The sequence below is a fragment of the Engraulis encrasicolus genome, chromosome 22, assembly GCF_034702125.1.
Source record: "Engraulis encrasicolus isolate BLACKSEA-1 chromosome 22, IST_EnEncr_1.0, whole genome shotgun sequence".
Taxonomy (NCBI): Eukaryota; Metazoa; Chordata; class Actinopteri; order Clupeiformes; family Engraulidae; genus Engraulis; species Engraulis encrasicolus.
The window spans coordinates 43,190,502-43,212,231 of NC_085878.1; the positions used below are offsets into that span (position 1 = coordinate 43,190,502).

At 42.1% G+C, this 21,730-nt stretch overlaps 2 protein-coding genes across 2 annotated transcripts; both read left to right on the forward strand.

Annotated features, from left to right (window-relative positions):
* The first annotated feature begins 248 nt into the window (after positions 1 to 248).
* On the forward strand, positions 249 to 11,452 carry mrpl21 (mitochondrial ribosomal protein L21). The gene is made up of 7 exons (XM_063188890.1): positions 249 to 393; positions 908 to 968; positions 1,325 to 1,410; positions 7,145 to 7,308; positions 7,690 to 7,742; positions 10,172 to 10,275; positions 11,297 to 11,452. The coding sequence occupies exons 1-7, from the start codon at positions 297 to 299 to the stop codon at positions 11,359 to 11,361; spliced, it is 630 nt and encodes a 209-aa protein (XP_063044960.1). The 5' UTR covers positions 249 to 296; the 3' UTR covers positions 11,362 to 11,452.
* An 853-nt stretch (positions 11,453 to 12,305) lies between these two features.
* Positions 12,306 to 21,333, forward strand: LOC134438517 (ras-related and estrogen-regulated growth inhibitor-like). Its single transcript, XM_063188101.1, has 4 exons — positions 12,306 to 12,545; positions 12,774 to 12,830; positions 13,016 to 13,089; positions 19,116 to 21,333. The coding sequence occupies exons 1-4, from the start codon at positions 12,446 to 12,448 to the stop codon at positions 19,632 to 19,634; spliced, it is 750 nt and encodes a 249-aa protein (XP_063044171.1). The 5' UTR covers positions 12,306 to 12,445; the 3' UTR covers positions 19,635 to 21,333.
* The last annotated feature ends 397 nt before the right edge of the window (positions 21,334 to 21,730 follow it).

Here is a 21,730-nt window from a genome sequence, read left to right on the forward strand (position 1 = left end):
GACATTGCAATGTAGGCCTATTTGGCACAGATCTGCAGTGAATGTTAAAATCAATTAGGCCTACACAGCAATATTGTGGTAAATGATGTTGGTATTAAGTTGATTAAGTGGTCAAAGGGATTGATTGTGGGGATGAGGGGGTAGCCTAAGTAGTAAGTAGTAGTCTCTAAGTAAGTAAAATTAATGAATGCATGAATGGGGTGTGCGTTCTCGGGCAGTTATTTCCCCTTGTCCTTGTTCCACACGAACCCTTTTCTCAGTAACACAACAACACACATGTTTCCGGCCGCAGTAACATGGCGGTGACTTTCAGGAATGGATGCTGTCAATTTATCCGTACATGTTGGCGATTACGGTCCCACGGCTTGCAGCTTTCCCTTCAAAAACCCATAGGTTGGTCTGATAGTATGTTTTTTCTATCTTGTACATTACGATGCACGGTACAGTTGGTAGTTTTTCTTGCTCTGAGTCATTGGTAGCCTACAACACCTTCTTGCCTTCACATTTGCATTCATGTCATGTAATGATTATCATACGTGGATATAATGGCCGTAACTCTGTTGGATTCTGAGATAATCGTGTCAAGTCCAATGCTGTGTATTGGATGCTGGTGCTAAATTCACGTTTCTTGAAATATTGTATCATAGTAGGCTTGGGCTAGTCTACCTTGTTATACCATATCAATTGTGTGGGCCGAAGACTGTAGGGTAATGGTAGTCAAGATTTTTTTGCAATGTAGTCTGTCAGCTTTTAGTTGTTTTTGGTCGAACATTTCCTACATTCAGTCTCTCTCTCTCTCTCTCTCTCTCTCTCTCTCTCTCTCTCTCTCTCTCTCTCTCTCTCTCTCTCTCTCTCTCTCTCTCTCTCTCTCTCTCTCTCTCTCTCTGCCTCGTTTTCCTATTCTCAGGGGGTCTGTTACCTGCCTTGGTACGTCAACAGAGCTCTCAGATCCTGAAGTACCCTCCCAAGTAAATGAATTGCACCTTCACACACCCTTGTCTCACACAGTGTGACACTACAGATTCATTAATGCATATTTTGAATTTGTGCCATTTCCTTTTCACCACTAAAGATGATAGAGAATACTGTAATATAATATGACACTGACAATAGCATGGGGTCTGTGCTGTCTATGGGATCTAAGCTTAAGGGTAGCAGACAGCTTTTGTTTCTTCGTCCCTACTGACATTAGACATCTAACAATGCATCCTGATGATTGTTTAGCAAGATGAATCTAATCAATACTTAACAGTTATGTTTCTGCAAAAATAGGCTCACTGAATGATATGTATTTGGTTTCGTTTGTTGTCATTCTGTTTCACAGTTATGTTCCTGAAACGTCACTATCCAGACCTCCATGGCCAGAGGTGAAAATCATAGATCCCGCAGAAGAGGCAAAGCAGCATCAAGGTTAGTTATACAAGTCCACAGGGGGGTTCTGGGCGGAGGTGGGCCAGGGAGGGGGTAGTGAGCTCAGAATTGGGCCCCCCTTACATTGTTTGTAAACTTATTGAGTGGGGGGGCTCTTCAGATGGTTTTGTCCCGGGCTCAGCCAAAGCCATCAGCCGCTCTGGTCATTTACAACTCTGTGTTCACACATCACAATTTAAGGTGGTGATACACGAGTAGGGTGGCCAGACGTCCTTCTTTAGGGAGGACCGTCCTTCTTTTCAGTGCCTTGTCCGGCGTAAGGCACAGCATTAAGCCGGACAAAAATGCATTAAAATGCATGAAATTGCATCTAAGAAACGCTAATTTACTTAGGGGAGGACCCCTAAACCCCCCGTCCTAAAATATGGCCTCCTCTCTCCTGTCACGGAGATGGTCACCCTATACACGAGGCAACTGTTTTGCGTGCTACCAGAAAACGCTACCTACAGAGGCTGTTTGGTATCTCTGGCAGTGATAATTGTCAGCACTTTTTAATCAGGGTAACGGAAATAATCAGAATGTTGCCTTTGTAATCACTTTGAATCAATTTTGAATAAGGGTCATATTGTTGCCAGGCAACGCTGCTCTAGATGTGCCCTCAATCATATATCAGCCCTTTCATTGTCATGGCACATGAGCTCCACTGTCAGTTTGTAAAATACAGGATTTCTCCCAGAACTTAATTGCTAAGATGGCCACATTGACAACAGACACCTACTGCCTTCACAATGTCCCTTGGAAAGATGAAGATATTGTGTTGTGAATACAATTTCTAATATTAGTACAACAATTTTAAGCTTATGAGTGTTTTGTGTCATATTTCATGTGAAGCTCCACAGCACATCATGTTTCAGGCGGCTAATAATGGCTAACCTGCCATCCACCTTAAGAAATATTATCTTGATTACATATTGCAAAGGCTATCGCATTTTAGAAGGGGAGCTGAAAAGTGCAACTGACGAACAGACTACTTAATGTGCAGGAACTGACGTTTCCTCCTTAAACACATTACTACATAGCTAAAAAAGAAGAGAATACCAAAACAACACACACACACACACACACACACACACACACACACACACACACACACACACACACACACACACACACACACACACACACACACACATCTATGTGTGTTCTCATCCTTTCTGGCTGAAGATTGTATCATATTTTGTCAGTGCCCACCAAGGCTTCCATTTCTCTTAATTTAATGTGATGTTTCGGGCAGCATGCAAAACTGTTTAAATACCCTCATATGTATTACCACCACACATGCTTGGCACCATCTAAAGCAAATTTGTTTATCTTGGTCTCATCAGACCACACGACATGGTTCCAGTGATCCATATCCTTAGTCTGTTCATCTCTTTCGAATTTGCTTTTGATGTAGCATAAGGCACCTGCAAAAAAACACCTGCTGAATGCCTAAGCCCTTTTTGGGGAAAGATGCCCTCTGCCTATAGAAACCTAAATATCTCAGCATCCGAAGTACATAAAAACATGCAATAAGATGCATTTAAAAGCTACACTAGGCCGTCATCTTGCATTAGACTGTGTTCATTCAGCTCTTCTTACATGCCGTAATCACATTTTTATTTAAAACTCAAATCTCAAGAGCCTGTGAGAACGTGTTTTGCATATGGCAGAGAACACAATGGCATATTCACCGTTGACCACCTGCATAGCCACTCTGTTAAAGGGGATACTCTAATGTTTGCCTCTTGTCTGTTCAGTTTGCACTGCATCAGGTGAAATTGACTCACCATCAATGTTTGTTCATAACTGGTCAGGCTGATCTCACAAAAGCCTTCATTATATTGTTTTGGTGCCCCCATTCTTTTTTACCAGTGCATTAAACATAGCAGAAAGTATTCATGCCACCAGTGTTATCACTAGAGTGAATGCACGGCTTACTTCTAGAACTCGCATATTTGATTCTCCTGCTAGTTATGAGGTAATGAGTAAGCACACTGGTCCGGGTTCCATGCTGGTCTCTGTATGTTATTCACTTTAAAGATGCACTCATGCACTGTGCAGAATAGTGGCCAGAGTGAGTATTGTAACTATGCTGCTCATTTAAACAGTACTGTACAGAAAGTTTGGAGCTAAAAAATGTCAATTTCTGGACATTCAAAATAGCAGACATGGATCTTCTCACCTGCTCATGTATGAAATGTGCAATACACTCACCGGCCACTATATTAGGGACACCTGTTACAACTGCTCATTGAGGCATGGTGGCAACTCGATGCATTTGTGCATGTAGACATGGCCGAGATGATCTGATAGAGTTCAAACCGAGCATTATAATGTGGAAAAAAGGTTATTTAAATGACTTTTAACATGGCATGACTGTGGATGCCGAAGGGCCTGATTTGAAAATTTCAGAAATGGCTGATCTACCGGTACTGAGATATTCACGCACAACCATCTCTAGGGTTTACAAAGAATGGTACGAAAAAGAAAAAAAATGCAGTGAGCAGCGATCCTGTGGGCAAAAATGGCTTGTTGATGGTAGAGGTCAGAGGAGAATAGCCATACTGGTTTGAGTTGATACAAAGGCAACATTAAGTAAACAAAAAAAAAACACCCATTACAACCGAGGTATGCATAAGAGAATTCCTGATTACACAGCACATCAAATCTTGAGGCAAATGGGCTATAGCTGCAGAAAACCACATTTGGTGCCACTCCTGTCAGCTAAGAACACGAAAATGAGGCAACAATTTACACAGGCTCACCATAAACGGCACTAGAAGATCGAAAATGTTGCCTGGTCTGATGAGTCTTGATATCTACTGCAACACTCAGGTAGAATGATCCGAATTTGGCGTCAACAGCGTGAAAACGTGGGTCAACCCTGCTTTACATCAACATTTCAGGCTGGGGATATAATGGCATAAGGACATTTTCTTAGCACAATTTGGGCCAATTAGTACCAATTTATCTTTGTTGGAATGCCACAGCCTACCCGAGTTTTGTTGTAGACAGTTCAGGCAGTTCTGAAGGCAAAAGGGGGTCCAACCCAGCATTAGAGAGGTGTTCCTAATGGAGTGGCCGGTGAGTGTATATGTCCAGTCATAATGAATACTTAGAATTTGATGGTTGTGGTACCGTTATTCCTGAATTCTGCAATTCCTGAAAATTGTAACTAGGGCTGGGCGATATGGAAAAAATACAATATCACGATATGGATTACTTTATATCACGATAACGATATATATCACGATATAGCACAATTACATACGTTTTCAGTTATTCTCTTTATTTGCTCTTTATTTTTTCATGTCGCAAAACAACCTTTCTTTAAAATGGATCTTTTTATTCTTATTTTTACAGTATAGCATTAACTTATAGTGTGTATTGTGACAACATGAAATGTAATTAAATGATATTCAATTGTATAAAATTGATAAAATTACTATCACAATATAAACGATATAGGAGAAAGGTCACGATATACACTTTTATATCACGATAACGATATATATCGTCATATTGCCCAGCCCTAATTGTAACTTAGTAAATGTGCAGCAGCATGAGTTCTGGAAAGAAACTGCTAAAAAATATTACCCAGTGTTGTTTTCAGTACAAGATGTTTTTACTACAATAAGTTTTCACTGTTTATCATGATTACACCTATCAATGAAAACTGCAGCAGCAGCAGGCACATTCTTTTACTCATTCCAACAGCACATTAGGAGCCAAGCATGTTGTTGACCACCAACATTGCATGTAACATTGCCCTGTGTATCATTAAAGTCACTGATATGGTGTATCGTAACGTCAGGTGAATGCAATGAATCTGTATTGAGAACACATTTTTAGTCTCACTGGTGGTAGAGCATTGTTTGTGCTGGAAAGATTTTAAATCAACTGCAGATGCCTTGGTATGCTGACACGCACACACACACACACACACACACACACACACACACACACACACACACACACACACACACACACACACACACACACACACACACACACACACACACACACACACACCATTTTTGCCAGTTCATATTCCACCGTTCCAAACATTGTAATGCCAAGCAAGATCATTTTATGATCAATTCTTTTGTTTCAGAGGTCATTAATTCAGTTGTGTTGTCAATAAGTCTTTTCATTACCAATTTGCTTACACCTTTGATGTTGGATGCTGCGTATAATTCAGCATTAACCGGGCACCTGTAGAAAAATTAGCTGTCAAGGTGACGGGTGGGTGGACAAATTTCACCCGCCAAAGGCCAAATTCACCCGTCATTGGCAGGTGGACTTGTGCTTATTTCCATCCCTGACACACACACACACACACACACACACACACACACACACACACACACACACACACACACACACACACACACACACACACACACACACACACACACACACACACACACATGCAGTGATGGAGAATGATTGTATAAAGTGCCAACTGGGACGTCAGAGGCAGTGTGGGGCTCAGCATCTCATAGACACTGTGTCCTAGCCAGGGAGAGCTGGAGTTGAGCCACTGTCAACCCCAATGTGTTATCCTCATTCCATCAAGATCACAGCATTAGGAATCCATCATGTTGTTGCTTGGCAACATCACTCAAAAAGTGTTCTATGGCACTGGTACATCCAGAGAATCTTTGGTACTCCATCACAAGGTTATGGATATGAACTTTTATTAGTCAATAGCAAACATTATTTCACGCCAAACCCTTTTCTGCTTTTCAACATACTCAGTATGTTGAGTTTTAGTGTCAAATGTCATAGTTTTGGTCTGGGGGAAAAGGGAGGGAAATATGCCACTTCCTCCCCACAATCCCGAATGTAGCTAGATACAGCCTTTCTGATTTGAATCACCAATTTTGATACAAATGAATGCTTGGTCTAGTTGTACGTGGTGTGATTTACAATTCCGGGCTGCCTGATGTCCCGAATGCTTTGTTGCGTTGCAATAACAGGAGACTGAAGAGGTTGAGAGGTCCCTTCTCAGCGTCATTCTGCCAGCATTTTGTTCCTACCATATAACGACGCCTCCTAAATTGATGCACCCTGGCATAGTAACTATACACACTCGGGTGGCACCATAATAGAGTGCCGAGTTCAAGCAAAGTACACCCTAATTTGTGCACTACGGCGATATGAAGCAGTTCTCAGTGTAAATTGCATTTTTATTTCTTTGTTTATTCATCATGTTGAAGATATCATCTAACATGGACTGTTATAACAAATGAATGTTACATCTATTCAAGCTGATTTCAGAATCAATTTGCAATGCCTCTCTTAATGGTGTTGTTCTTGTGTTGTGAAGATTTGCAGACTGCTTGTACCTCTGCATGTCTCGTCTCAGGCTTGAAGTTGAAATCTTGCGCAGATAATATGAAAAATGATGTCAAGGGTCTTGGGCTTTGAGCTGATCTAGCCTCTGTTACTTGCAAGTCCTGATAACTTGATTAACAAATTCAATTAGCAACGAGAGTCCCCAAAGGTCTGGCGCTTGTTATCCCGTCGCACATTTCCATTTGTAGCTGTGTTTATTCGCTCAGCAGGATTCACTACTAGAGGACTGGCTACTAAAGGCTATGAGAGCATGTTATGCTATACAGTGTAGTCAGTGTTACATATACAACAGACTCTAATGATTTTTACTCGGATTGACATGTAATGCCTTGGTGCACCCCCCTCCCTCTCTCCCTCTCTCTTTCCACAGATGTGGTGCAGAAGGTTAACACACTCCTAGAGAAAGGGGACTACGGGCGGCTGTTTGCCGTGGTTCACTTCGCCAGCCGACAGTGGAAAGTGACAAACGAGGACCTCATCCTCATCGAGAACCACATCGAGGCAGAGTGTGGCGACAGAATACGAATGGAGAAGGTTTGTGTCATCCGGATTGACAACTCCCACACCACCCCCCACCTCCTCCTCAGTCCCAATTACACTGACTGCCCCTTAATCCTGCTTTGAGGGAGAGGGTTCAAACACAAGTGAAGAAGTGAATGAAATTACATCTGAGTGTGATGGAATGTAATTGTTTTGGGGGGACTATTCAAGGATGCAGTGGTGCATGCAGTCCTTTTGTCATTTTGTCAGCCACTGATAATTACGGTTCACAACATGGGATTACGTAACGCACATGACGTACAATATGTGCTTGCCCGGGTCGCGACGTGAGATATGAATTGGAGATGGGACGTAATTAGCTTTTGTTGCCCATTAAGTTGACCTATTGTTTTTCCTCTTTTGTTTGTGCTGTAGGTGCTGCTTGTCGGAGGAGAAAATTTCACCCTCGTCGGACGGCCACTGCTTGGGTAGGCACCACAGTAACTATTAGACAGCACAGTTCCCATTCTGGAGTTGTTATTCATTCTCTGTTCTCCAGTTCTAACCAGATAGATTCACAAAAAGGGTTGAGTGTGACATTAACAATGTCTTTTGGCATTATAATTGCAAATGTGTTGGTCTATTAGTGTTAACCCACCAGCAGAGCAGGATGCCATTTGCCCATATTCTTAATTAAATTCTTAACACATTGAATGCCACAACTGTATTAACCCTTAATAACAAGTTTTTTTCATTCTAAATTCTGAAACTAGACACTCTAATGCACCTTATGTGTGATTTTGGTAACTGATGAACAGAACTGCCAACTCCTACAAAGTCAAAAGTCCTATAAAGTCACAATTTGGATATTTCATCTGGTTAGCCTAATCAAAACAAGCCAATGTTTTGCTATTCATGGACATATACGGAAGGACTTGGGAACGGAGAGTCGGAGAGTCAAACATTGCATGTAACAAAAACGCTATATCTCTGTTTCAAGAAAAAAAAAGGCTATTTTTATCCAAAACAAGTAGTTCTCAACCTTTTTTGAACAAATGCCCCCTTGACTTCTTAGGCCTAACAACCCCCCCCCCCCAATACTGAAAAATGTAACCATTACTGTGTTCTTGGGGTCCTTTTTCTATGACAGCCACTCTGAAATTCACCATTTCTCCATGCTTTCCCTTTTGTGAATAATGGTTTGCAGACATCACAATGATGTAGAAATGGCTCTGTAACCTTTTACAGAGTAAGACATGTAAATTATCTTTATTATAATGCTGCTCCTGAACGTTGATGTATCACAGCATGATGTCATGACCTTGATAGGTCCTACTACACATTGTCAAACAGTTTTTATTATATTATCTTGATTTTAAAGGTCTGGTTGCAATCAGGCCTCGGTTGCTGTGAAATATAGGTTACTGTGAAATAAAACATATTTAACAAGTGTTAAATTCACAAAAGCTCACGCATGTTTCTCTTGATAAATAAAATAATCACCGAAAAACTCCATTTTATGTTTACTTGGGTTATCCCTGTTCAACGTTTAAATTTGTTTGATGATCTGAAAAGGTCAACTGTGACAAAGGTGCAACAAGTAAAACATCAGTAAAAGAAAAGGGGGCATAGCACTGTATCATACCTCTTGAATACTCAGATTTGATTGTGTATAAAAACGTACTTATAAAGTTTAATCTCTGATCGCCATTACGGTTACGAATTTTATTGGATGGCTTTCCATTCGTATCCCTGCTGTTAGTTCAGTAGAAGTTTCTCTGAATAAAATACAATGGCTTGAATGGCTTGTAATGTGGAAAAATTGTGCTATGACTGAAGAATCCTTTCCATCAACATCGAACCAAACGTGTAGGATAGAAATTTAAGCTTTTGGAATTCCCATAAGATCATGGAATTCCATTACCAAAGTTACCACATACCAGAATTCTATGTTTTTTCTCCCCATGCATTGAATGCCAGCACCTGTAAAATTGAGTTGTTTTATTTCAAAACTAAATACTCTATTGCACCTTTTGTGTGATTTTGCTAACTCTGGTGAACAGAACTGACATACAGTAGATCATGATGATCAAAAAAACTCCTACAAAGTTCCTGATCACGTCACGTCACGTTTTGGGGTAATCGAAACACAAGCTGTCTCACCAATGCTTTGCTCGTCATGGGACATACGGAAAGACTTGGAAACTTTGCTGCCATCAATTAACAAACGTTGACGCAAAAACAGAAGCAAATTAAAAGAAAAGTATCACAACAGATGTGATGGTAGTAGTAGCAATCAGGGTTGGGTGAGTGGGTCCACTTTTCCTTATCAAAAAGACAAATGCCCACGTCTAGAGAGACTAGCAGCTATCCTGTTAACAGATGCGACTGTTAAAATAGTACTGATTCGGAGAGTCAAAAAGCGCATATGTAACGAAAGATGCAATATCTGCGTTTCTAGAAAAGAGAGCTGTTTTCCGAAACAATTTTAACCTTTTTAAACGAGCTACTGTATGTGCCTGTAGGTCTCATACCAAAATTGCAAAAACATTCAATGTGGCAAGAGTTACAAAAACTTTTCTGTATATACTGTATTCGCCATACAAGTAGATTTTAGCAAATAGCAAAGTAGATATGGCACTGAGATGCCAAAGGGTGATGGAGCCTGTGGCGTTCAGCAGCAAGTCTGGTATGCTTGTCCACTTTTTCAATAAAGCCAATGTCCAAGATATTGTGATGTGGCTTCTTATGTCTACTAAAATATCTCAGTGGCATCCCAAATGAACTGTAGGGTCAGTGTTGATCTGCTAATGTTTGCCTTGGTGCAGAGTTCTTGGAAGGGGCAGGTCTTTAGGAATAAAACCCCCTTTTGACCACACTGCTCACACACCGTCTCTCCTTGTCTTTCCACACCTAGGCGTGATCTGGTCCGGGTGGAGGCAACAGTTATCGAAAAGACGGAGTCGTGGCCCAAGGTTCATATGGTGTTTAAGAAAAGGAAGAGCTTCCAGAGGAAAAAGAGTATGTATATTTATATTTCACCATGTTGTGTGTTCGCCACTCCTCCCCCCTTTAAAAGTATTATCTGTTATAAGTTGCTAACATGCAGCTGAAGCCACCACAAAGCTGTTTCTAATTTTGTTATTTTTATTTAATTAAAAAAAAAAAAAAATTTGTTCAGTACAGCTCCCACTTTTTTGTGATCAACATTTTATTGATTTTCAACAGGGATAAGGGGTGTGGGGTGGGGTTACAGACATGTTGGGGAACATCATACAGCAATAGTGAAATACTAAAGAACAAGAAAGTTCCCACTTTTTGAACGTTTGTATAATTTTTAAAGGCTACAAATCTCAGGAAATGACAGATTGGAGCCATGAACCCTTGTTTACTTAGGTTGTTGGGGTTTGCCGTTCTAAATAGTCGGCAAGGCATTAGCACTAATCTTTTTCCTTGTTACTTGAGAACACACTTTTTTTGAACGTGAAGACTTACAACTAAATACACCATGAAGACCAGGGGTTAGTAATAGTCAATGAGACGTACATAATGCTCAATGCAAACACATATTTAATATGCTTTTGAAGAATTTAGATCTTTTGTAATGGTCCCAATGAATGACCTAAATTCCAGCATGCTGAAAAACCAATTACAGGCTAAATTTAGTGTGAGATATTTAGTTGGAGTAAACAGGAACATACTATTTGCCTGGAGCGGAAATCAGACCGTGGCCCCACCATACCCCAGGCCCCTACACAGCCCCACCCCACACTCTTGGAGCGCAAGCCGCTTTCACTTTCAGGGAAATCATCATAGGGCTAAGCATTTCGTCTTTATAAACATAACCAAGTCACTGACGCAGCAGTCAACTATTTTGGCTGGCTTTGCAGAAGTTGAATTGCATGTATGGTATATTTTAATAAAACCTGCTCTGTCTTGTGACTATTTGAAATAAGATGATGATTATTACTATATTTAGACATAGTAACAGACATTTTTCCTGGCTGACCTGTATGTTTTGTTTTTGCCAAATCTTTTCCAGTTATCATCCAGCCCCAGACCCTTCTTCGGATAAATTCCATTGAAGTAGCTCCAAGATTGAGTTGATTCAAGACTGTAAATAAACAAATTTGTTTCTGCAATGATATCCCCTTTGATATATAACTGATTCGCTGTGTAATTAAACATTGGCAAAACATTTTTCAGGAAATGTGTGGGTTTATTTTCTTGTCAGTTTCATGTCTCTGCTGATGTTATGGGAACCTGGAGGCCAGGCCGTGCGCGTGTGTGTGTGTGTGTGTGTGTGTGTGTGTGTGTGTGTGCGCGCGTGTGTGTGTGTGTGTGTGTGTGTGTGTGTGTGTGTGTGTGTGCGTGTGCGTGTGTGTGTGTGTTGTAGATGTGCTAATTGCATTCAGACCGTGTTAATTGCATTCAGTTTGTGAATCTCTGCACCAAGACGAAGTTGCATATCATCGATGCATTGGAAATAAGACACATGGTGGTGGTGTAGGCTACCAATGAAACCATTGATCTATCTTACGAGTCAGAAGGACAATATGCTGACAACATATCAGAAAAGATCAGACGCCACAGCAAAGTGCAATGGTTCATTCCGTAGGCTACTTTTGTAACGTAATCAAATGACATCTGTTTCCCTGGAGTGCCCCGGGTACACGTGGCTCTGGCCATGTTTTCATTTTTTTCTGTCAGGAATGATGGGTGTTTGTGATTCATTGGAGGGTGTGGTGTGAAGGGAGCGTAATTGACCACATGTGGCACGGACACTATTCTCAAACTATCTGGTTACTCGAACTGTGCAGGGCATATGATTAGACCTCATGGATACGACATTTAAAAATGCAATAATGCATTGATCTACTGGTTTTCTAAGGATTCACCTCGCTCTGCTCTACCTGGGAGAAGAGAGACAGAAAGGAGGTGCGTCGTGGTCAGGGGTCTGGATTTCAGTGCTTGCGCGGCTGTGCGCACAGACAGTGGCCGTGCACAACTGTTCGCAACAGACCTCCAAAAGGCGTGGTAGAAGTACACCACTCAACTGCGTGTGTCATAACATGCATTATTTTTTTGAGTTGGGGCACGAGATTTCCAGTATGCGATCTGTAGCTATATTTACTGCAAAACCGTAACGGAAAAATCAAACGCAAATAGCAAAACGACCAAACAAATCAGCATGTCCACAAACCGAAGAACTTTGAGGAGAAGTGGAAGTTTACCTACATCTCGAACGGTTCGAATTGTGATTTTAGGTCAAGCTGCTGTTGGGAAGACGGGTAAGACTCAGAAACTCAAATGTTTATTATATGTTGTACTAAATTAATTAGCGATACTCAAATATATTTGTGCATGTTCAGGCTACCAAGCGAATCGTGTAACAAAGATGCAAGCGCTGTTTTTCTGCATAGTCCCCTATGATGGATGAAAGGCGTCTATCAGCACTGCAGGATTTTCCACCAGTCTTATCGATTCTCCTATTAAATTATTCAAACATTTCCCTTCAGCCATGGCAGTGCGATTTATCACCAAGAGATTCATTGGAGAATACGACCCTACACTAGGTATGTACCTTGGAAGAGAAGACGAATTGTTGTTTGCTAACTTTTGATAAATTGGAAGAGGACTGGGCTACTCGGTATTTTCATTCACCTTTTAGGTAAACACAATGTAGCGCCCTCCACTCATACACTGTGAAACAGAAATTGCGCATGTGAGATTGTTGATGAACCGCTTCCATGCCCAACAGAGACAATCTACCGACACGAGGTGGCCATAAATGGAGATGTTGTACACTTCGAGATACTGGACACAGCTGGGCAGGTGAGATCTCCGTTTGAATCTTTCTCATAACGATGTTGTCGATGACTGCCTGGTAAACTGGCATGGGGCGCGTCACATAGCCTACTGCGCTGAGGTCATGAAAGAGCACAACGATTTACACACCACGGGTTGTCTCCATTTTATCCACTTGACTTTATTGTCATTGGGGATCATACAACTAGGCCTAGTGGAAATTTGAAAGAGCTAAGTCTGTGTCAGTTGGGCAATATTCAAAATCTAGGCTAACGGGTCTCTCATGGAACAGAAACATGACATTTCTGTCAGTCAGGTAATCTCCGCACAGTGCACAGCAGGTTTTTAGCCTTTTGGCCTGCATGAAAACGGTCTACTTCTGCTTAACACTCCTGTGTCATGCTGAGCCTACCAGAGGCAGTCTGTCCAATTGTTTAATAGCCTACTTTTGTCAGTTTGTGAAAACATGACATATGTTCGAAGCGAGATGTCCGTATGAAAGTTGCAGGGAAATTATAGGTCAATTTAGCTCCTACACATTTATTTTAAATTTGCGTACGCACGCGTGCGCCCACACACACACACACACCTTGTTTGCCTACATGATCAACCTATTCTTTTTTTTCTTGCATTTTAAGCCCAACTGGGAAACTCCAACTCCCATTGTCATTGTGACAGCACTCCACAGCACACTACACAGAACGAGATTGCATTCATGCCTCACCCTTGCAAGGGGGCAGCCCCCAATGGCCCAATGGAGCACTGTGGCAGGACTGTAGCCTACCATGCTCAGTCATGGAGGAGAATGGGGAAGAGCACTGGTTAATTACTCCCCCCACCAACCTGGCGGGTCGGGAGTCGAACCGGCAACCTTTGGGCTACAAGTCTGACGCCCTAACCGCTTACCCATCACTGCCCTGTGTATTATAACAGAGCTTTGCCCAGGACAGAGATGCAGTTACCTCACATTCCTTGTAAAAATGTACTGTTATTAGCTCCAACATGAGCTACAATGAACCTGGCTACCCACTGCACAAAGTAGCCCTGTTAATGAGTTAGCAGACCTGACGTGCTCACAGCAGGCCCACAGAGCCAGGTCAGAGGGAGGGAGTCCCGAGCCCGCTTTCTAGCTCTCTTGCCATTCTCTGCTGGAAGTTTTGGCTTGCTCTTCCGTGATTGTGATGAGAAGTCTTGACAGTGTAGGTCCATGCTCCCAATCAGTAGTTTCTGTGTGTGTTTGTGTGCGTGCGTGCGTGTGTGTGTGTGTGTACAAGGAGTTCCTTTCAAAACATGTAAAAAAAATGTTGTGTTAATTCACCATTTTGAGAATAACATTTGCTGGCTGACTGTAATTGTGATGGAAGGGAAGTCTGACAGTGAAGGTTCATGCTCCCAATCAGGCTAGTTCCAGTATGTATAGTATATGTGCAAGGAGTTCCTTCCAAAACATGGCACCCATAGAACAGTAAAAAAAAAGTGTTGATTCAACACTTAGGGAATAAGATTTGGCTTGCGGACCGTGATTGTAATGGAAGGGAAAATGTGGCACCTTAGCTGCAGTATTTATTCAACACTTGGAGAGTACTCTGGCCGAAACTCACCAATAGTGTTGATTTAACACTGCAATTTTTTACTGTGTACTAGGAAGGGCTAGAAGGCTCTGATGATGAGCAGGAGATCAAAGCTTTTCATCATCAGAGGAACGAAAGCCTCTTCCCGTTCCCTTCCCTCTGGCACGTTGCACACATCAGCTTTGGGAAACGGCTGGCCTGTTCCGTCATGCCTCTGTCTAGTCACTGGCTGCCTCTTCAGCCTGTCAGTTTGATATTCATCATGCGGTTTAAGCATCATAAGATCGTCAATCGTCAGTGGAGCAAGAATTGAAAGGAGCAGTTAGAACCCGCAGCGGCAAATATCACAGATGCAATTGCAACGAAGCATGTTGAGAACAAAAAAATAGCTGCTAACGTACAAATCCCTGTTTGCTCCTATTTCTGTTTATATATTTAGCGTTAGGCTACAATGAGAGACAGAGGGCAGCATGTATTGCATGTCGTCCAACAGCCACTACCCTCTTAAAATACATTTTGTAAAATGATGAATAAAACAAAACATGTCACATACATACATGTATTACAAGAACCTGCATCTAGTCATTTGACACTAATGATGAGGAAAAGAATACAGCAGGGGGGGAGTCACAAGACAACAACCTTGTCTCATCTTGCTAGCAGATGTATTTTGATGGCCTTCTCTAAATCGGCGATAATTAATCGAGTGACAGAATCCTATTAGCACACTGCCAAACACCAAGCAGACCTCTTTTTCTTCCTGGCAGCAACCGTCTGAAATGAGTCTTAATTGACTCTGAACTCTGGACCTGCATTTGGGGCACTGGGGCTCCGAATACCGCAGGCATTTCTCTCAATTTGGCTCTGTGCTTTATCTATGAGTTGAATACCCCAATTAGCAAGACGGAATAAAATCAGAGTAAGTAATAAAAAAACAAGTAAAATCAGAATACCTCTGTCTGCTTGGGTTGTTCAGCATCATGTCCAGTTCTTCACCAAGGGGTGCTGCGGGACAGTTGTTAATTACGACCCATACCATGAACTTGGCATGTACAGTAAATATTGAAGACCAGGGGGGTACACTAATAACATCTTTAAGTGGAAAAACAGACTTAATTAACCTACAGGAAGTGGTAAACCTGCTAATAATACAGGTACAGGTATCAGTTATGAAAATGAGTACTCCAGGCTCTTCTATGACCTCTACCACAAGGTTAACTTAACCTGGTTTACTACCAAACCAGCTTTTTAGTATATAGCCTGGGGTTAACCAACCATGCCTTATCATTCTTTCTCCCCATTACCAACATTCTGTCCACCTTCATTGCCTGATGGAAAATGAAGGCATGAAAGAATGAGAGACACCACATAAACATGTGTCCTAAAGGCAGCATTTAGGAAAGCTGTGTATATAATATACACATATACGGTACTGCCTCCACATGGAATAAAGAAGACTGAAGGTACCTTTAAACACTGGTTATCAAAAGGGGTCTGCAGCACTTTGCCAGTTTAAGATAGTGATTTTCAAACTTGGGCCGAGGGCCCCTGGTGGATCCTGAGAGTATTTCAAGTGGGCCTTGAAATCATTTTCTAAAAATAATGTTTGTGTGTGTGTTGCTGTAGACTACGTTTTTAGTTGGGTTGTTCATTGGGGCAGAGGTAGGCGCCAAACATTAGTGAAAATTTCAAGTGGGCCTCAAGTTGGAAAAGGTTAGGAACCCCTTACACTCTTGCAAAAACATGACTATTTAAAGCAATTGTGGTTGTAAGTAACTTGTTGCATGATACCTGATGTTATACTAAAAATTACCCTTATTCCAAGTGCCCTCTTAGAAAACAACATTTTGTTCAGTGCTCAAACACTTCCATGTGTGCAGAGGGGCTGCTGCAAGCAGCCTGGCTTCTACGTAGAAGATGAACGGTTGTGAAAGCTTGAGCCTGTTTGAGATCACATGGGTGTCAGGTCCTGTTAGGGCTGTCTTTCACAGTGAGTGAGAATCACTCCTTGGCATCACACCGGATATATGCACCACCTCACCTGAGCTCCATGCCAGGGTAGATCTTCATACATACACTCACACACGCGCACACACACACACACACACACACACACACGGTCACACACTTCTATATGCTTATGCGTGCATGTGTGTGTGTGTGTGTGTAAATGTGCCCATACACATACCTCTCTCTGTGCAGTCAGCTGGAAAGAACAATACACAGTCTGAGGTCAGAAAGTCAGGTTTAGCAGAGAACAATGACTGTTTTGTTTCAGTGAAATATTATAATCATGGTTAAACACACTCATTTCATAATAGTTTCATAGCACTTAAGAAATGTGCCTGCTTAATAGTGTATACATATAGTGAATAGAAACATCTGGCCATAGCACAGGACAGACCTGTTCAAATGTATAGTGTGAAAGAGAAAGCAAGACATTTGGAAAAGTATGTCTATATACTTTATATCCATAGATACTGTAAAACAGTTCATTTACGTTTGATTTTAGAGATATAACTTGTACTGCTGTGAAAATAAAATAGTCAGTGACCTCTTCACACACATCTGCTCTGCAGGAGAGGAACACGTATTTACATATGTATATTGAAATGACTATTGCCAAAAATATGAATATCGAAGGGGAACACACACCTGAGTTGGAGACAAGCATGCGCTCAAGAGTGAATTGCACTGTCCTGGCAATTTGTGCCTTTCTGTGCATGGGTGGTGTGAAATGTAGTGTAAAATCGGGTGGTAGCACTGCTTCAACTATGCGAATCACTCACGAGGGGCGACCAGGATTTCGATTTTCTTGTGACCATACGATAGCTGATCGCAAGCCTGTTGTGAGGTAAAATCGCATGCCGTGACCCCATGTATACTACACGATGCAAGACTAACAATTTACCTCCATTTGAGCCAAATCAACCCGATTCCCAAAAAGTTGTGTGACTGACAAATTATGGCAAAATCGGGCCAAACATCGCACAGTGTATGTCTGGCATTAGCCCATGGAGGGTCGGAAAGCAAATTCAGAACTGTATTGCAAGTTGATGAACCACTAAATTGATTCAGGAACCATTAAACCATTGTGTCCTGGAGCTAGCCTGGAAAACCAGCGCCAACTGCTGGACGGCAAAATGTTTTGCCTGCATTTGGTAAATTAGACATCCAACCATTTAGGCTGGTTTATCAGGCTATCCTGGAGCGACAAATACGCTGCATTCAGGTTCTTGAGATTTTAGCTGTTTTATTACAAATGTGGGTATGTTAGAGCTGAATGAACACATTGTAGTGCAAGATGAAGGTTCTAGCTTTTAAATGCAACTTATTCCATGTTTTTATGTGCTTCGGAGGCTGAGATATTTAGGTTTTAATAGGGAGAGGGCCCCTTTTCCCAAAAAGGGCTTAGGCTAAAATGGGTTAAAGCAAGGTGAAAAAATTGTGATCCTTACTGCTCCAGTCGTACTTAAATGCAGGTGTATAAAGTAAAAGTAGAAGTACTCTTAAAGTCTATCTACCTCAATAGGTACAGTGGAATAACTAGGGTATACACTATGTAAGATTGTGTACTAGTGTTGTAATTTCGTCAGTAAGAATACCTCTATTTCTACTTTATACACCTCTGCTTACATGACATATTGACCTCAACCTTTAACCCATGTCTCTTGTCGCCCTACATTGGATGTGGAACTATCTCATTAAGAATAGAAAGACCAACTGTGGATTTAACGGCTGGGCACTGGACTGCCGCTGGGCGACCCAGGATTGATTCCCCGCCTGGATCGTTTCCCAATATTTAAAAATATTTTAAAAAATACCAGAAGAGAAAGGTATCTGACACTTAGGGAAAAATACTCATATATGCTGGGATCCTTTAATAAATTGCAACCAGTCATTCTTACATGCAGAGATGTATAAAATAAAAGTAGAAATACTCTCACAATGTACTCTATATATCTCATACCGTGTTGGTACAGTGGAATAACTAGCATATTAACCAGGGGTCCCCAACCTTTCTGGGTCTGAGGGCTACTAAGGGCTACTCGAGAGCTACTGAGAGCTACCCGAGGGATACTTGTTTGTTAAAAATCCTCTACTGATGTCTTGACATCCTTCCTAATCACATTATGATTTAATGATAATTTGCTTATAGGTTATAAAGAAATAATCTCATATTTAAATTAAGAAAAACATTAACTGTGACTAAAATCTTGTAGTCATCACTGTTTATTAACATCCTTGGTGGGCACCTCAGAAGCTCCTGGAGGGCTACTTGGCGCCCGCCGGCACCAGGTTGGTGACGCCTGATATAAACTATGTAAGCTCATGCACTAGTGTTGTAATGACCTCAGTAAAAATACGTATACTTAAACTTCATACGCCTCTGCTTACATGGCATGTTGATCTCAACCCAGTCAAACATTTTCTGTCATTGTCCCTCAATTTTTTTAACCCTTTCCTGTCCGTCTGGCCCAGGAGGAGGACGCGCTGCTGATCGAGGAGAAGATCCGCTGGGGCGACGGCTTCCTCATCGTCTACTCAGTGACGGACCGCTGCAGCTTCGATGAGGTCATGCGCCTCTGCTTCCTGGTCAACCACATCCACTCGGGGGGCGGTAGTGGCGGCGGGGCTGGCAGGCGCGGGGGCGGCAGTAGTAACGGCCATGAGCCACCGCCCATGCTCATTGTGGCCAACAAGAAGGACCTGGAGTACGACCGCATGGTGACAGCCGAGGACGGTGAGAGCCTGTCGCGTGGCCTGAAGGTACCCCTGCGGGAGATCTCGGCGCGCGACAGCTGGGAGGAGACGGCGGGCGCCTTCCACGCCCTGTATGCCGACGTGGCGCAGCAGCTGGACGCCTCGCCACCCTCCTTCCGTCGCAGAGCTGTCTCCAAACTCATGGAGAAGATCCCCAGGATCCACTCGGGCTCGGCGCTCGGCGCCGCTGGACGCAGCTTCAGTTTCGGGTCATTCAGAGACTTCTTGCCTGAGTAAAGTGGGGGTGTGGGGGGTGAGGACTCTCCTCTCTGAGTGAGTTACATGCAGTGATGGGCAAAATGGATTAATTAGTTACAATCCATTGCCACATATTCCAAATAACTTTGTTTTACCTGTCCAATTCAACCAGGTGATCACTCAATTGGACAGGTAACACCAGGTCAGGGGGCATATGTGGAAGTAGCTTGTAGCTAATGAACTCCTTTTGCTGATCACTGGTCACAGGATGCAGGTGTGTAGGTGTAGGTCGAGGAACACACAGTGTCAGTGTTGCATGTGAACGGCAGCAGCATCATGTTCCTGCAGCAGCAGCACTGTTTTTGTGTTATGCTCATACTACATTTAGATTATTGAGCTAATATCCAGAGAAGCTTTTAGTGAATATGGTACAGGGATTGTGCCAATGCTGTAGTTGTGGGGTTAGACACCTTGGTCAATGAAACTTGGATTAGGAAAGAAGTGGGTTTACTCCACCATTTTCATGTTTACTACTGATGGAGGAATTGGATGAAGTGAATTAAGTGACTGTCAGATACCAGGATCAACTCCCTGAGCACTAGACAACCCCACACCATTCCTTTTCCGCAACATGGCATCATCCAAAGTGTTAAGATAACAAGCCGACTTCAACCGTCTATCGCGTTTGTGCATCACGACTTTGCATGTTAATTCGTGCTCCACAACGCCCTGAGACGGGTCAGGGTTAGGGGTGGTTTTGGTCATGGCCCAATATCGCCATTTCCTTTGCTTGTTTTCCTTTTATTCGCAAAAGTAAAGCAAAATAAATGTTGCTTAACTTATAGGTTAGGGTTAGGGATGGTTCTGGTCAGGGCACATCTGAGCATTTTCCCGCTTAGTGACAGAAATTCGCTGTGGGCAACAAAAAGTCGCTATGACTGCTTGAAAACTGTGCAAACCTGGTCACGTGACAAAAGTGCTACAAGTGCCCGCAGCATTGTAGAGCACGGCTTAACATGCAAGGTTGTTGGACTTCCTGAAATGATTACACTTTTGCATGATGCCAGTCTGCCTTTTTTGCATTGCACTTTTTTACACTAAGCTCCATGATCAGAGGTGGAGTGGCTGGCTTCAATAGAGCACAGATACAATACTTTCAGTGGTAGTGAGTTAACGTGGTAATAGGTTAACGTTTGCACAATGTGGAGGACAAAATTAATATCAGTGGCCATGCAAAAGATAGACATCTTGATGAGTTTTTCTTACTCACTTCTGTAGAATTCATTGAAGATGCTGTTGTGTGATACATACTGTATAGTGGTAAATGCATAAACTGGATGAACATGTTGAATGTGTGGAGAAAGTACAATATGATATGAAACTTACATATGATTTATCACCCTATGAATGATGTTAACCGTAGAAGAAGGATGAAGGACTTGAAGCATCTTTTGTTTCTATGACTTGTGCAACATGAAGATGGACATACTGTATATGACACCATTTGAACTGTGTAGAGAATGCACAATCGACTGACTTCAAATTGTTTCACCATTGTAGATACCCTGTCTTCCTTGTGTCATTGGGGTGTGAATTATATGCATCGCTCAGTATACCCAAGTTTTACCTGAGAGCATTTATATGTTCAGACAGCTGTGAATAAAAGTGAATGTGTTAGGGTTTGCTGGATTGCTTGGCTTTTTCAGAGCCAATACAGTGTACTCCAAATTAGCATAAAAATTAAAACAATTCTATAGCATTAAACAGCTTTGGTATGATCCCTACATTACAACATAGACTACCAAATGCGTTTTAAATTGGGATGTCTGTGTAGGATAAGTTGTCTGACCTCTTAATTGTCATTAAAGTGGCACACTTAAACCGAAATCACACATGCGTTATGAGCGCAAATTAAAGCTGTCACCTCCACTTAGCATAAACTTGACCTATATGGATCTTAATTGGCTTCGGTCTGAGAAATGAGGTGGGCCATTTCATAACTAACCACAATTATTCCCCTCGTCTAAGTTCAGCTCTGAGTAGAGGTCAGGTCTGGGTTCATCTCGAACATGTCTTTCTTTCCCCTCCACTTCTCAGTGTATTTGTATTCAAAGTAGACTGTCCCATATAATTGG

Excerpts from the sequence above, each read along its gene's own strand:
- mrpl21 (XM_063188890.1), top strand. The coding sequence starts at position 297 with ATGGCGGTGACTTTCAGGAATGGATGCTGTCAATTTATCCGTACATGT. Across the intron at positions 7,309-7,689 it reads ACAGAATACGAATGGAGAAG|GTGCTGCTTGTCGGAGGAGA; the intron begins GTTTGTGTCATC and ends TTTGTGCTGTAG. Across the intron at positions 7,743-10,171 it reads GTCGGACGGCCACTGCTTGG|GCGTGATCTGGTCCGGGTGG; the intron begins GTAGGCACCACA and ends TTCCACACCTAG.
- LOC134438517 (XM_063188101.1), top strand. The coding sequence starts at position 12,446 with ATGTCCACAAACCGAAGAACTTTGAGGAGAAGTGGAAGTTTACCTACA. Across the intron at positions 12,546-12,773 it reads AGCTGCTGTTGGGAAGACGG|CCATGGCAGTGCGATTTATC; the intron begins GTAAGACTCAGA and ends ATTTCCCTTCAG. Across the intron at positions 13,090-19,115 it reads TACTGGACACAGCTGGGCAG|GAGGAGGACGCGCTGCTGAT; the intron begins GTGAGATCTCCG and ends CGTCTGGCCCAG.